We start from the raw sequence: 14606 nt of genomic DNA, 5'->3' as shown, positions 1-14606 counted from the left end.
TCCAGGGCCTTCTTGTGCTGTGGAAGCACTTTCCTCACACCAAGTTGGGGAGATAGGGGAATTTGGGGTTGGGGTGGTTGAAGGAGCAGAGGGGGTTGGTGTTGGTGGGACAGAGGTCACTTGTTCTGTTATTTGGAATAGACCTGTAAATACTTGCTTTGTACTCAATGGCGATAGCAGGCAGTGGCTCTTTGTCCAGGTGGTACTAAAACAATGTAAAACAAGGAAAAGGTTAGGGTTTCATTTTGCTGCACCTCAATAAAGGGTTAGTATTCTCTGAGTGAGGGAACTAAATGAATGGAGAATTTCACTTCTTGTTTCTTTTGAATGTGTCTGATCCTGTTGCGGACCTTCCTTGCAGAGCCATCAGGTTTATGTGCTTAACTACCAGTGACATAGACTGTTGTGGCCTGCAAAGACTTTGAATTTCATCGCCTGTCCGTAATTTAACATGCTGGGCTGACCTGTATTATATGAAAGAACATAGCACTTGCCTCTTACTTCCATCAGATTGGGAATGGTAGATTTGGTCCTCTCACGCTTTCACTCACATAGACGTAGAAAAATCAAGCCGTCGAAATGATCCTAAATTGTTGGGGATAATGATTCTACTTTGAATTTACTTGGAGGTAATGCAAGGCTTTGAGTCTCTGGAAATCTGAAGCTTCTGTCAAATTAATGCAGTTTTAGAGAGGATAAGATTAACAAGTTTTAACCTTTCTTCCCTCCAGTTGGTTACAAAGGCATTTTCAGAAGCGGTTGTGGGTAGTTAGGGTCTGGTGAGATTGTCTTTGAAACAGACTGTTGCACATGAGACTAGGCATCAAACTGAATGCTCGGCACACAGCATGGAGTAGCAGTGAAGTTCTTCAATCAGTAACCTGTGCACTATCAGACATAACCCCCTCATTATTCCAAACCTTCAACATTCCATGAAATTCCACAGAATTCCACTGATCATGTATTCAATGAAGAATATAAAATTCACAAGCTGTGTGGAATTATTAAATTGCAGTCCGTGTAACAAGTGAACTCATGCTGCTGTTTGCTTGTAGTCTGCTTGTGGCAACAAAACCTGTCACTAGAGGTTTCATTCTCGCCTCCTGTTGAACTGACTAACATTTAAGGTTTTTATTTTGGGGCACTGGATTATGCTGAGGGAAATCATTTTGACCTATCATCTTCAAGGCTGAATCGGAAGCCAGCCAGTGATGCGATGATTGACTGACTCTGTGGTTTTATTAAATGGTGGCTAGTAGCATTACCCAGCTCACCTCCACCTGTCCCATGTTCTCACCCTTTCTGTTGTAGCTATGCTTTTCTCTGTGGGTTCCATCCTTATCATTAGTATATTCCCACCTCCTCCTCCCCCCCAGCCCCATTTCAGTGCTACAAACAGAAATTGCTGGAAAAATTCAGCAGGTCTGGCAGCATCTGTTGAGAGAAATAGGAGTTAGCCTTTCCGCTCAAGTGACCTTTCCTCAGAACAGTCCTTAAGAAGGGTCACTTGACCCAAAAGATTAACTCTGATTTCTCTCCACAGATGCTGTCGGACCTGCTGAGCTTTTCCAGCAATTTTTGTTTTTGTCGTAGACTGACAGCATCCGCAGTTCTTTGGTTCCCTTTTCAGTGCTGTTGACCATTCAATCTCTGCGTGCGGAAACTCTCTCATAAACCTGAGTGCCTGGAATCCCGCACACCAACTCTTTTCATCTGACCCTTACCTGGTGCAGCGCTTTGTGATGTTTCTCCATGTTGAAGGCACACGTAGGTGCTGTTGTTGTCATTGTGTACAATGAGCTGGCTCTTTAACGTTTCAATTGTGGCCCAGTTGGTAGCTCACTTGCTTTTTGACGTGTTAGGGTCTGAGTTCAAATTCCATTCTCACTGCTCGAGTGCAAAAATGAACAGCTGCCACTGTGGTGTGGAATTGGGAGAGTGTTGCAATGTTGGAGGATCTATTGTTCATTCGAGGCATTAAACTGAAACTCGATGTGCTTGCTTGGGTAAATATAAGATACCCCAAATCACAATCTCAAAGAAGAACAGGCAAGTTATCTTGGCTAATACCAAATTTTATCACACACAACAGACCACCATTGCTGTCTGAGGGATCTTGCTTGTGTGCATATTAGCTGTCATGTTCTGACTTTGGCACAGTCACTATTCTTCAGAAAGTCCTTCACTGGCACAAAGTGCCTTGAGATGACCAGCGGTTGTGAAAATTGTGGTATAAATGCAAAACTTTCTTTCATTAATAACAGCTTCTGTGAGTTTCATAATTTAAAATTGTGGAAACCTAGATGAAGTGCCAAGGTTATAAGTGGTGGGAGAGAAATTTAAACAAAATAGGGGGATGAGGAGGCTGTTTTAGGTTTTGAAAATCTGTAGATGAGGAGGACTTGACGAAGGAAGGTAAAAGATTCCACAGCCCAGAATCTGTAGGAAAGAATGTGGGCAGGAGATGGTATGATGAATCATGATATCAACAGCTTAGAGCTGCAAGGAGGGGGAAGTCAAGGGTAGGATGGCATTCTTGGAGCACGAAAGTGAGAAAGAAGGATAGGTTAGAGGAGCAATGTCTACAATCATAAAGTTGACAGACGAGAAAGATCGCAGGATTGAGAAATATTGTAAATGAGAAGTGGGGCAGAATTTGTGAATCAGTGGACCAGCATTTTCTTCAGTCCATCTGAGGAGTTTGTGGTTTGTGATTTAAAAAAAATGGTATCTTGGAATTCCTGAAGCTCTCCAACTTATGACCTATCACAGCTTTGTTAGATTTAAGTGAATGACTGAATTCATTTTGATTTCGATCGCAATAATAAAACAAAAGGTGCAATTGGAAAGATACACAAAGGAAATTCATCCTCCATGCTAATGTGCAGCATCTGACTAGCACTGGAATGATACATAGGTTTTCAATTCTCCTTCAATAATAAATGAAGGTACTACTACTGGAAATTAGGCAGCGTAGGAGCTGCAGAACTGTGGTCACTGTCTCTCATTCAATCAATGTTTTCATCAAGAGAAAATAGCGATTCAAGTTTTCCTATAATTTTGTCTGACATTTTTCTGCGTGCATCACTAATCTAATCATTCTGTTTCTCTCTTCCTTTCCTTGTTTCACCATTTCTCTATGTTTGGAAAATTCTGCATGACCTTTTCGCCCGCCATGTAGTTTGATGTCTCCATATCCTTCAAGTCATCTCAGCGCAAAGTCCGTTGTGTAACGCTCCTCGATTAAACTATAGGAACATGGCTGTTTCCTCTCGTCTAGCATTATGGGAACAAAAGGAAAGTTACTCTTCTTGGGTCACAGGTTTACATCCTGCATGCAGAAGAGAAGAAAGAAGTTGCATTGGCTTCTAGGAGTGCGAATGAGCTTCCTTTAACAAGGCATCTGATGGCTCAGCAAAATGGCATGTGTTTAGACACGCGTGGGTTTGGTAAATTCAAAGCCACTTTTGGAAAAGAACCACTTTTTAAATCAAAACATTTAGTGTCTGTCTGAGTGACTGCAAATCAGAAACTCACAGCAGCTGGCAAAACCCCATACTGTTACTTAAAATGAATTCGATCTCAAATCTTAAGCTGCTGCAGGGACAGAATAGGTGGCATTTTTGACATGCGACGTTTAGGCCAGGATCCATCATTTTATTCCCTTTTGTCCATGACCTGATTTTGCTTTTCTAGATATACTATCTCTTTCTCAGGACAGCCTGTCGTTTTAGATTTTGTGGCAGCTATGAAATCACCATGCTGTTAAACAAAGTTCTCTTTCACCAGGTTGGCTCCTCTGCAAGAGATTGCTGGCCCCTCTCCACTTTTTGCACAAAGCTCCCTCGGACTATTACAGTCCCTACATTTTCATTCCCATTCCAGACTATTTGAGGTTACCTTTGCCCTGTACTCTGTCTAATCAGCATGTTTATTTTAGACATTGCCCTGTACTCTGCCCTACCTGACAAGGATCGTCAACTCCGTATTGGCTGCCCTGATGACTGGGTCCCAGCTGTTTGAAATGCTATCTGTGTTTCCATCTCTCCTCCTGAATGCTTGTCCCTCTAGGCTTCACAGATGCTTGGCAGCAGTCAGCAGAGAGCAAAGTCTATTAGCTTTTCACACTTCATGACAGGCTAACTGGTTACTAACCTGATGCGCCCAAGTATTGTGAAATTCTGCTAGTTTGACTCCTCACATTGGTGCTTCCTGCAGACAGTGAGTGAGAAGGATGTTACTGAATAAACAATGACTGCAGCTGCTGCCTGAAATTGTCTCATGGCAATTTGCCATAGTTCTTCCATAGGCTGGGTGAAATCAGACAATCCCTATCTCCTTTTCATTGTTTCAGTAAGGTAACTGTTGGATTAAAATGGCTAACACGTAGAATGATGGCATCAGTGTGGTTTCAATCCCCATTCGGGTTCTGACATGCTTAGGACCTGCCTCCTCACTCATTCCATCTTTGTGGAATAATGCCATTTTCCCTCCCACTCCACATTGTATAACTCCTCGTGTCTCTCTCTTTTCAACAGAGATATATCAGTCACCATTCACAGACTGTGGTTAATTGTCTGCACAGTGAGACAGCTCTGGATAACATTAGGACAGCATTGAGTAATCTCTGATGCCCCTGGCTGATAAAGAGCATTGGCCAGTACAGGCTAAAAACTGGGTGGTTTCTGGAAAGTGGAAACATTGCTTGGAAAACCAAAGGACACCAATTCCAATTAATTGATTTACAGGTCCTGAGTATATAAAGCATAGAAAAGTATAGCACAGAACAGGCCCTTTGGCCCACGATGTTGTGCCGAGATTTAATCCTAATGTAAAATGGGATGGCACAGTGGCTCAGTGGTTAGCACTGCTGCCTCAGGGCGCCAGGGACCCGGGTTCGATTCCAGCCTTGGGCGACTGACTGTGTGGAGTTTGCACATTCTCCCTGTTTCTGCGTGGGTTTCCTTCGGGTGCTCCGGTTTCCTCCCACAGTCCAAAGATGTGCAGGTCAGGTGAATTGGCCATGCTAAATTGCCCATTGTGTTAGGTGCATTAGTCAGGGGTGAATGTAGGGGAATGGGTCTGGGTGGGTTGCTCTTCAGAGGGTCGGTGTGGAATTGTTGGGCCAAAGAGCCTCTTTCTTGTAGGGAATCTAATCTAATCTAAAATATAGTAACTTAACCTACGCACCCCTCCATGTGCATGTCCAGCAGTCGCTTAAATGTCCTCAATGACTTTGCTTCCACCACCACAACTGGCAATGCATTCCATGCATTCACAACGCTCTGTGTAAAGAACCTACCTCTATCGTCTCCTTTATACCTTCCACTTCATCTCTTCATACTATGACTCCTCATACCAGTCAATCCCGCCCTTGGGAAAAGTCTCTGACTATTGACCCTACCTATTCCACTCATTATTTTGTACACCTTGATTAGGCCTCCTCTCTTCCTCCTTCTCTCCAGAGAGAAAAGTCCAAGCTCATTCAACCTTCCTTCATAAGGCAAGCCCTCCAGTCCCAGCAGCATCCTGGTAAACCTTCTTTGCACCTTCTCCAAAGCCTCTGTCTCTTTCCTATAGTAGAGCGACCAGAACTGGACAGAATATGCCAAGTGTGGTCTCACCAGGGACTTGTAGAGCTGCAGCAAAACCTCGCAGCTCTTAAACTCGATCCCCCTGTTAATGAAAGCCAAAACACCATATGCTTTCTTAACAACCGGATCCACTTGGGTGGCAACTTTGAGGGATCTATGCACTTGCACACCCAGATCCCTCTGTTCCTCCACACTGCTAAGAATCCTGACTTTAATCCTATATTCAGCATTCGAGTTCCACCTTCCAAAATGCATCACTTCGCACTTATCCTGGTTGAGCTCCAACTATCATTTCTCAGCCCAGCTCTCCATCCTGTCTATGTTGCACTGCAGCCTGCAGTAGCCCTCTATACTATCGACGATACCTCCAACCTTTGTGTCATCTGCAAATTTACTAACCCACCCCTCAACCTGCTCATCCAAGTCATTTATGAAAACTACAAAGATCAGAGGTCCAAGAACAGAGCCCTGTTCTCCAGGCAGAATACTTTCCATCTACAACCACTCTCTGCCTTCTGTCAGCTAGCCAATTCTGAATCCAGATAGCAAAATCTCCCTGTATCCCATACTTCCTGACTTTATGAATGACCCTATCCTGGGGATCCCTATCAAATGCCTTGCTGAAGTCCATATACACCACATCCACTGTTTGACCGTCGTTGACCTGTCTTGACACCTCCTCAAAGAACTCTTGATACCTCCTCCTCAAAGTATACCAGAATCTGAATGGCGATTGAAACCTCACTGATGCCATCATTCTATGTGTTAGCCATTTTAACCCACCAGTTTCCTTAGTGTGATAAACCAAAGAAGACAGGGATTGTCTGATTTCACCCAAGCTATGGAAGTCATTACCTCAAACTTTCACATTTTTTCTTGTCATCTATGTCTTGTTGCTAACATTTATTTGGAAAGACCAGCATCACAGGAATTGGCAATGAGACTATCATTCCATTTGCACAATGCTCCTGCCCATTGTTGAGTTAGGCTACAGTCAGCATGGTCATGTGCTGCTGGTTGTGTTTGTACATTAGAGGGTTCAAGTGGATTTGAGCTTCAGGACTGAGCTATGGGACTTCATTTCCCCAACCAGAGGAAACCAATGGCCTAAACGTTGGCTTCACAATGTCCGAGAAATGCTCTGGCTGCTTATTTCCAATAGACCCTGAGAAAGTCTTGGTTTGATATGCAGAATGCAGTCGCTTTTTCATTCAGGCATTGTGGCAGAGATTATATTTGCAAAGCCAATGTGTCTAATCTCATCACTGCATTCTGAATGTGCTTTGCAACCAAGACATCAATACAGGATTGGATCCATGACATCCCGTATTTCCAATTGGATTGCCTGGTTCTGCTCTCTGTGGGGGGGTGTTAGTCCGTCTCAGAGTTGCATGCATCATGCAGATAATTCTGAAATGAATATTTTGTAAGTAATTGGATTTTGGCAGCCTCTTCACAGTTTGCCCAGCAGCTGTAAACCTGCTCAGACAGTCAAAATCCGAAACTGAGTGCTCATTGGGGTCATTTAAAATTCAATAGGATTTCAGAAAGAATTTTTCAACTACCAAATTTAGATTAATAGTAAGTTGGCTAATTTATATTCCTATTACCTTTTCTTACCCCGAACATTCTTGGACAATTAATGTAAATGGATTTCAACAACACAGAAGTTTGTAAGGAACTGGAATCAAGGGAGCAAGCAAGAATTATCTATTGAAAATAATGATGATAATGTCCCTACAATAGTCAAGAACTATAATTAAAAATACACAGGATGTAAATGAGAATAGTCAGTCTAAAATACCAGTAATGAAAGGATCCACTTGAAATCTTTAACAACCTTCATTTTAATTGATTTCTTAAATGCATTTCTTGCATTTTCTTGCCTGTATCCCCTCTGCCTTTAACAAATGCCTCTTGGCTTTGTACAAAGTTAAAAATCACACAACACCAGGTTATAGTCCAACAGGTTCATTTGGAAGCACTAGCTTTTGGAGCGCTGCTCCTTCATCAGGTGATTGTGGAGAATAAGATTGATATAAATTCTGTGTCTTACAATCTTATTCCAAATAAACCTGTTGGACTATAACCTGGTGATGTGTGATTTTTAACATTGTGGCACAGACAGTCTCACACAGGGAAGCTTACATCTTCAATACATTATCTGGGCCAACATGACACCAATTGTTAAAGTTCACTTGAGAATGTAACTTTTAAAAAAGTTTTGCGATTGACATATGAAAGATCTGAAACCAACATGGTCATTCTAAAATATGCGAGACTTAACAAACAATCCAGGTCTTTTTCAGTATATCATTTCAGTTACATCATACTGTAAACTTTTGCTATAAATTCTGTGTCTTACAATCTTATACTCCAAAACCACCTGATGAAGGAGCAGTGCTCTGAAAGCTAGCGCTTTCAGTTAAACCTGTTGGACTATAATCTGGTGTTGTGTGATTTTTAATTTTGTCCACCGCAGTCCAACACCGGCATCTCCGCATCTTGGCTTTGTGTCCTTGACCCTTGTTGAACAATTTCTAAGACACAGCCTAAGGCAGGTTGACGTCAGAGATGCTAATGACAAGTTTTTGGCATTTGTGCCAGAAGAAGTCATCATGTCCCTTCACATTTGTTTTAAATTGAATCCTATTGAACATCTGGGAACAATATTGAGGATCTTCCAAGTTCCTGCTCTGCCATCACAAGCCTTTATATAGCCTGACAGAATGATTCATTTGTGACATTAAAGTAAATTCTATCTTTGTAACGCAGTTTTATGAATCTCAGTCATTGCTGGATGAGTACCTACCCTAGGAATCTACTGGTAATTTGAGGCCACTTCATTGGGTATTGTGGAAGGGATTCATCCCAGTAGCTGCCCTTGGATACTAGACTCTGACATTGAGTGATTAGTAATACTTTTATTATTTTTATAATATTTTATTTACAGAATGGAAATTGCGTTTGAAATCCAAATTTGTAATAAGCTGTTTTGCAGATGTTGTAGGTTGGAGGAATGTTAAAGGACACTCAGGGTACAAAACTGTCTGAGTGGTGAATAGATTTAAAACAACTGCACCAATATTGATCTCTGCTTTGCTAATGTCAAGCTGTGAGCCCAAAGCTTTGTGAATTTGGACTTGATAATTCATTGCACTGTAATCCTGTATGTGTGTGTGTGAATTAAAAGATTGAACCTAGCAATTTCAGAAAGTAACAATTCAGTTAGAGAGGGGGAGGTTTATCCAAACTGCTCTGTTAACCAGAATCCCTGGTCACTTACATTTTCAGGCACTCAGGTTCATTATGTAAAAGTTGGCTTTGAGTTTGGGCGATCGGTAGTGGCGAGTGCCGTTTAGAAAAAGTGGCGATGATAACTCTTTCTCACCACTGACAAGGTTCTGCCTTAGGAGCAAGTTCTTGCATAACCTCCCCTTTTAATTAAATTCTCTACACTGGTTTCAGTTTGGGAACGATGCAGTGCTGTTGCTAAGATGCCAGTACAATGTAGATGGTTGCTGTGTGCTATTTTGGGTTGCATCAGAAGCTGCATGCTGCTGGTAGACATAGATCTGATACTGTGGGCAATGAAGTTGAATAAAGTAAAATACACGAGGGAAGCATGTTGGCCAATACAACTTCCTATACCACCCTTTCCCATATAACGTACTGATGTGCTTCTGTGTTTGGTGATGTTGCCCACACATGCTGTCAACGATCTGATTTTCTCACGTAGCTTTATTTAAACAAGCAACATCCTACAGCATAGGTAAAGCCAAGACTCTGTTAAAGACTGTTCATCTGACTCAGAAGCAGACCTCTCCTTGTCTGTGAAAATTTTAGCTCATGTTGTATTATCCCTCATGCCACTGCTCCAGTCTTCTGTCCACTTGTGTTGTTAGCTGTCAAACCATCAATTGTTCTCCTTTGTTGTCAAGGAGAAATAAACCATGACATTAAGATACTGAATTAGTGTAATCAGAGAGGAGAAAGAGAGAGACTGTGTGTACTAGGAGGTGCTGACTGTCAATTTTTGATATCAAGAACAGTCAAGAATTTAAGCAATAGAAATTAAAAGGGTGAGGTAGTGAAGTGGGGGATGAATTGAGGCATGATAGTTAGATGATACCAAACATGTAATTCGAAGCTTGAAGAAGGAGGAATGGATGTCTGAGTGCAGTAAAGAGGTTCACAGTTTGGAATTCCTGGGAGAAATCCACGTTGTGTAGGAGCTCGTGTGATGATTCCTGACTTTAGCACAGAGAAGATAGGAGGAGGATGTGAGAGGAGGAGGTGGGAGTTGAGATGATTATTGACGTAGCACCCAGTGGTGGCTGACATTTCCCATCCTCCAACTCTTACCCAGAACAACCTGAGCTGTTAACGTACCCATGTAGGAGGCCATCTTTGAAAGATCCATGTCCACTTGTATGTACGTGCCCTGGGTGTGTTATGACCACCCACAGATGCCCCAAGTATATACATAGTTGCTTCAGTGTTGCCTAGAGCTATAGAATAGTGCAGAGCAGGAAGTGGCCATTCAGTCCATCAATGTAATAACTGACATTTTAATGCCTGATCTGACTGTGAGTTCCCCTGAAAATGTCATAAACTTCCCATGTGTAATAGATTATCTAATTCCCATCTCCACATCCTGTTGGGTGAGACACCTGTAAATGGACCAAAGTTGCTTTTATGAAATGTATTGGGAAGGGGCACAGGAGCTCCATGACAATGTGTTGGTGAGAGATGTGCTCTTAATGCTGCTCATATTTGCTCTCCCAGAGGTAATGTACAAATGAAGAGATGAATATTCAGTTTGTATCACATGTGGATTATGCTTATATGATGTGAGGTCCCAAAGAATTATGGTGAACTATCATAAAAAAATAAACAAATCTCCTGGCTATGTTAAATTGGAATATTTATAATTTGCCTGAACCCCTGTGGAGAGATAAGAAAACTGCTGAGCAATCCTTGATCATTTTCCCCTCTGACAATCTGAGGACAATGAATGAGGAAACACAGGTCAGGCTTTCACAGCGATGTACTCTTTGGTAATAACTCATTGGCACATACCACCTAAGGTGTAAATAGTGACTACTTGGGGAAGGGTTTTCTACAAACTGTGGGTCCCCCCTACCTTAGGCCTGATCCACTTGTTCAAGGGAGAATGGTCATGGGGATTAGCTCTGGCTCTGAGAAGCATTTATGTTTGTAAATTTTCACCCCTCTAAGGTCTTTCTTGCTTACTCGAATAAAATCGGCACTAATGGTGTCATCCACATCAATAAATTTCTTTATAACAGTACATGAATAACGTTTAAAATGGACACAAAATCCCTTGAATCTCCTTCAGGCTGTACATTAACTATATCTTTCTTTTTAGACATTCTCTCCCTCTCTTAAAGGCAGCTTTAGTTTCCATTCATCTGTATGAACATTGTCCACATGTGAGCCTCCACTTTTGAAGGACTATGAATAAGCTCAAGGATGGACTGGACTGTGAAGCTCTTCTCTATGAATGGCCTCCCTGCCAAATGTTCACATGGGAATAATGGACATCTATTGGCCCATGAATGGGGGTCTGCCAATTGGAAAAGTGGGGGGCTGTTGCCTTGTGGGTAGAGGGTGGGAAGAGTGGCCAGAAATAGAAGTGACATGGTGGCTGAGTGGTTAGCTCTGCTGCCTCACAGCACCAGTGACTCAGGTTTGATTCCACCCTTGGGTGACTGTCTGGGTGAAATTTACATATTCTCCCTGTGTCTGTGTGGGTTTCTTCTCTTGGTCCAAAGATGTGCAGTTTAACTGGATTGGCTGTGCTAAATTGCCCCCATGATGTGCAGGCTAGGTGAGTTAGCCATGGGAAATGCAGGGTGATAGGGGTTGGGCCTGGGCAGGATGCTCTTTGGACGGTCAGTGTGGCCTTGATGGGCTGAATAGCCTGCTTCCATGCTGTAGGATTCTGTGACGTGATTCTATGAAAAGGCATCAGGTTAGTGGTTGGACTGCTTTGTTCATAATTTGGACTCCATTGCCAGACCTGAAAAATGCAGGGGTTAGTTGGCGGGGCAGGGTGGTGCATTGAACTCTACCTTTCTAAAATGGCTCTCGGTCAATTTGTATAAAAATAGATCAAGGAAGAAGAGCAGCCCCGCCCCCCTTCATCACCAGTCTCCCCTGTAGCTACTGCAGGTTTCATTAAGCAGCTGGTTCGAGAAACCGAGAAGGAGGCGAAAGTAGCACGGGAGCACGAGAAGGAACGACGACCTGAGCTCCAGGTGAGAGGCTCACACAGCAGGGTGTAGGCCGGGAGACAGGCACGGCCATTTATAGGAGGGCTGAAGTGAAGGGATAATCTGAATGTCGAAATGCGCTCTCTAAAACATCTGGTTGGATATAGAATCAGCACAGTCAGAGACTCCGCTGCCCAATTTCTCAAATTAATTCATGGGATGTAGGCGTCACTGGCTAGGCCCAACTTTTACTGTCCATCCCTAAATGCCCAGAGGGTGACCAATCTGTTGTGGGTCGGGTGTCACATATAGGCCAGACTAGGTGAGAATGGCAGTTCCCTTCCCGAAAGGACATTAATGAAACAGATTGGGTTTTCCTACAATTGAGAATGGTTTCATGGCCAGATTTGTCTGTGCACCTGAGTCATTACCTGAGTCTCTGGATTAACAGTCCAGCAATAATACAATTCGGCCATTGCCACCCCATTGTGCCCATGCTGACTCTTTGTACAAATTATTTAATTAGTCCCACATCCCTGCTTTTCCCTCGTTCCCCATAAATATTCTATTTTAATTATTTATCCAATTCCCTTTGATAGTTACCATTGAATCTGCTTTCACTACCTGTAATCCAGATCATCGTAACTCCTTTCACTTTGAGCCGTGAAGTCATAGTCATAGAGTTGTACAGCACGGGCTGTACCCTTCTTATTCATATACCCATCTGGGTGCCTTTTAAATGTTGTTGTACCTGGTATTGTATTGGCAGCTCATTCCATATATGCAGCACTCTCAACACGAAAAGGTTATCCCTCAGGTCCCTTTTAGATCTTATCCCTCTCACCATAAACTTATATCCTCTATTTCTACACTCCACCATCATGGGGAAAGTATCCAGTCATGCCCCTCATGACTTTATAAATTTCTACAAAGTCACCCCTCAGACTCTGATGCTCCAGGGAAAATAGACCCAGTCTATTCAGCCTCTCCCTATAGCTCAAACCTTCCAACCCTGGTAACATCTTTGTAAATCTTTTCTAAACCCTTTCAGGTTTCACAACATCCTTTCGATAGGAAGTAGACCAGAATTAAACGCAATATTCCAAAAGTGGCCTTACCAATGTCCTGTACAGTCGCAACATGGCCTCCCAACTCCTATACTCAATGCACTGACCAACGCCTTCTTCACCACTTTGTTTACCTGCGACTCCACTTTCAAGGGACTGTGAACTGGAACCCCAAAGTCTCTTTGTTCAGCAACACTCCCCAGTTGCAGCAATGTGAGGTGCTGCATTTTAGAATGGCAAATAAAGGCAGGACTTATAAGTCCTGCCTTTATTTGCCATTCTAAAATGCAGCACCTCACATTTATCTAAATTAAACTCCATCTGCTACCCCTTGGCCCAATGGCCCATCTGATCAAGATCCCATGGTAATCTGAGGTAACCTTCTTCACTGTCCACTACCCCAACAATTTTGGTGTCATCTGCAAACTTACTGACCATACCTCCTATGTTTGCATCCAAATCATGTATATAAATGATGAGAAGCAGTGGACAGGGCACTGGTCCTTGTGGCACACTGTTGGTCACAGGCCTCCAGTCTGAAAAACAACATTCCATCAGCACTCTCTGTCTCCTACCTTTGAATCAATAGTTAGTTCCCTCTGTATTGCATGTGATAGAACCTTTCTAACCAATCTACCATGTGGAACCTTGTCAAGCGCTTTGCTGAAGTCCTTTTGGAGTCCACTGCTCTGCTTTCATCTTCTTCTTCATTTCTTCAAAAATCTCAATCAAATGATATCTGGTGACCTTAAAAAAAGAATGGCAACCTTCACAGGCTCATCCCTCCAGCAAATGGGACTGCAGCTGGGATTTTTTGGCCCAGCGATAGGGACCCTCCCATTGTCTAGTGGCTGTTTAATCCTTATCAGTTGCTACGCCTCAGTTTTAGGCGCACTGAGGTGTTGGGTGGTAAGACATTCCTACCCTTTCTTAAAAACAAAATCCTTGTTAATAGCATTATTTTTGTTTTTTTTAAAAATAATTTCCATCCAAGGGAAGTAAAACTGGAACAAATATTTCAAGTTCACTTGACTTACCGACCGTTTGATTCTAACGTAGGTTGAAAGGAGTGTTGCAGACTTGGCAGTATTCTCCTAGAGTCTGCAAGAAATGAACACTGATCGCCAGAATAATTCATGTCACCAGGAGGAAAAATCATTAATAATGAAAGGACATTAAAAAAACATTTTTAACATTTTCTTTGAACATTTTCATTTCTTAGTTATACCTGTGTAGGTGAGTTAGAAACTGGACCCCTGAGCATCCAGTATGATCGTGACTGATCTGATCATACCATCCTGATAACTTTTCACCCCCTTGTTTATCAAAAATACATCTACCTCCGCCTTACAGAAAAAAAATCAAAGACTCTGCTTCTTTCTCCCTTTGAGGAGAATGGAAAAATTGTGAAACTATTGGAAATGAATGGGGATTAGTGCAGGAAAGGGTTATCAAACCAACAGTAAGGGTTAACCAATTGGGTAACAAAGACTCCATGGGATGTTGGAAGTCATCAATGAAACCCTCAGGGATGCATCCAACCTGAAATGGCAAGTATACCTGGCAGCCATTAATTCTGGTGGTACTCACTGTTCTGGGCAGTAATGGTCCCTTTCTAAGGAAGCTCACAAAAAACACATCCTGATACTATGAACATGAGAATTGACCATGATTAACCAAGAAAGGTGAGGAACATTCTTGCTACC

At 42.5% G+C, this 14606-nt stretch overlaps 1 protein-coding gene across 10 annotated transcripts in view; it reads left to right on the top strand.

Moving 5' to 3' along the window:
• The window catches only part of LOC122562395 (unconventional myosin-XVIIIb-like), a 416560-nt gene that overhangs the window by 44945 nt on the left and 357009 nt on the right, over positions 1-14606 (top strand). For 5 of the 10 annotated variants that reach the window (XM_087999916.1, XM_087999915.1, XM_087999912.1 and 2 more), the window contains 2 exons: positions 3182-3297; positions 11732-11878. The exons of 4 other annotated variants lie outside the window; for them this stretch is intronic. In XM_087999916.1, coding sequence (XP_087856042.1) covers positions 3259-3297; positions 11732-11878 — 186 coding nt within the window. In that variant the 5' untranslated portion in view covers positions 3182-3258. The remainder of the gene's footprint in view (positions 1-3181; positions 3298-11731; positions 11879-14606) is intronic. One more of the 10 variants, XM_087999921.1, reaches the window with a different exon arrangement.

Source organism: Chiloscyllium plagiosum, unplaced genomic scaffold (assembly GCF_037043375.1).
Source record: "Chiloscyllium plagiosum isolate Xiang-an unplaced genomic scaffold, Cpla_swu_hap1 HiC_scaffold_24, whole genome shotgun sequence".
In the NCBI taxonomy this organism is placed as follows: Eukaryota; Metazoa; Chordata; class Chondrichthyes; order Orectolobiformes; family Hemiscylliidae; genus Chiloscyllium; species Chiloscyllium plagiosum.
Note: the sequence above shows the minus strand (reverse complement) of the source record. Positions and strands in the feature narration are given on the sequence as shown.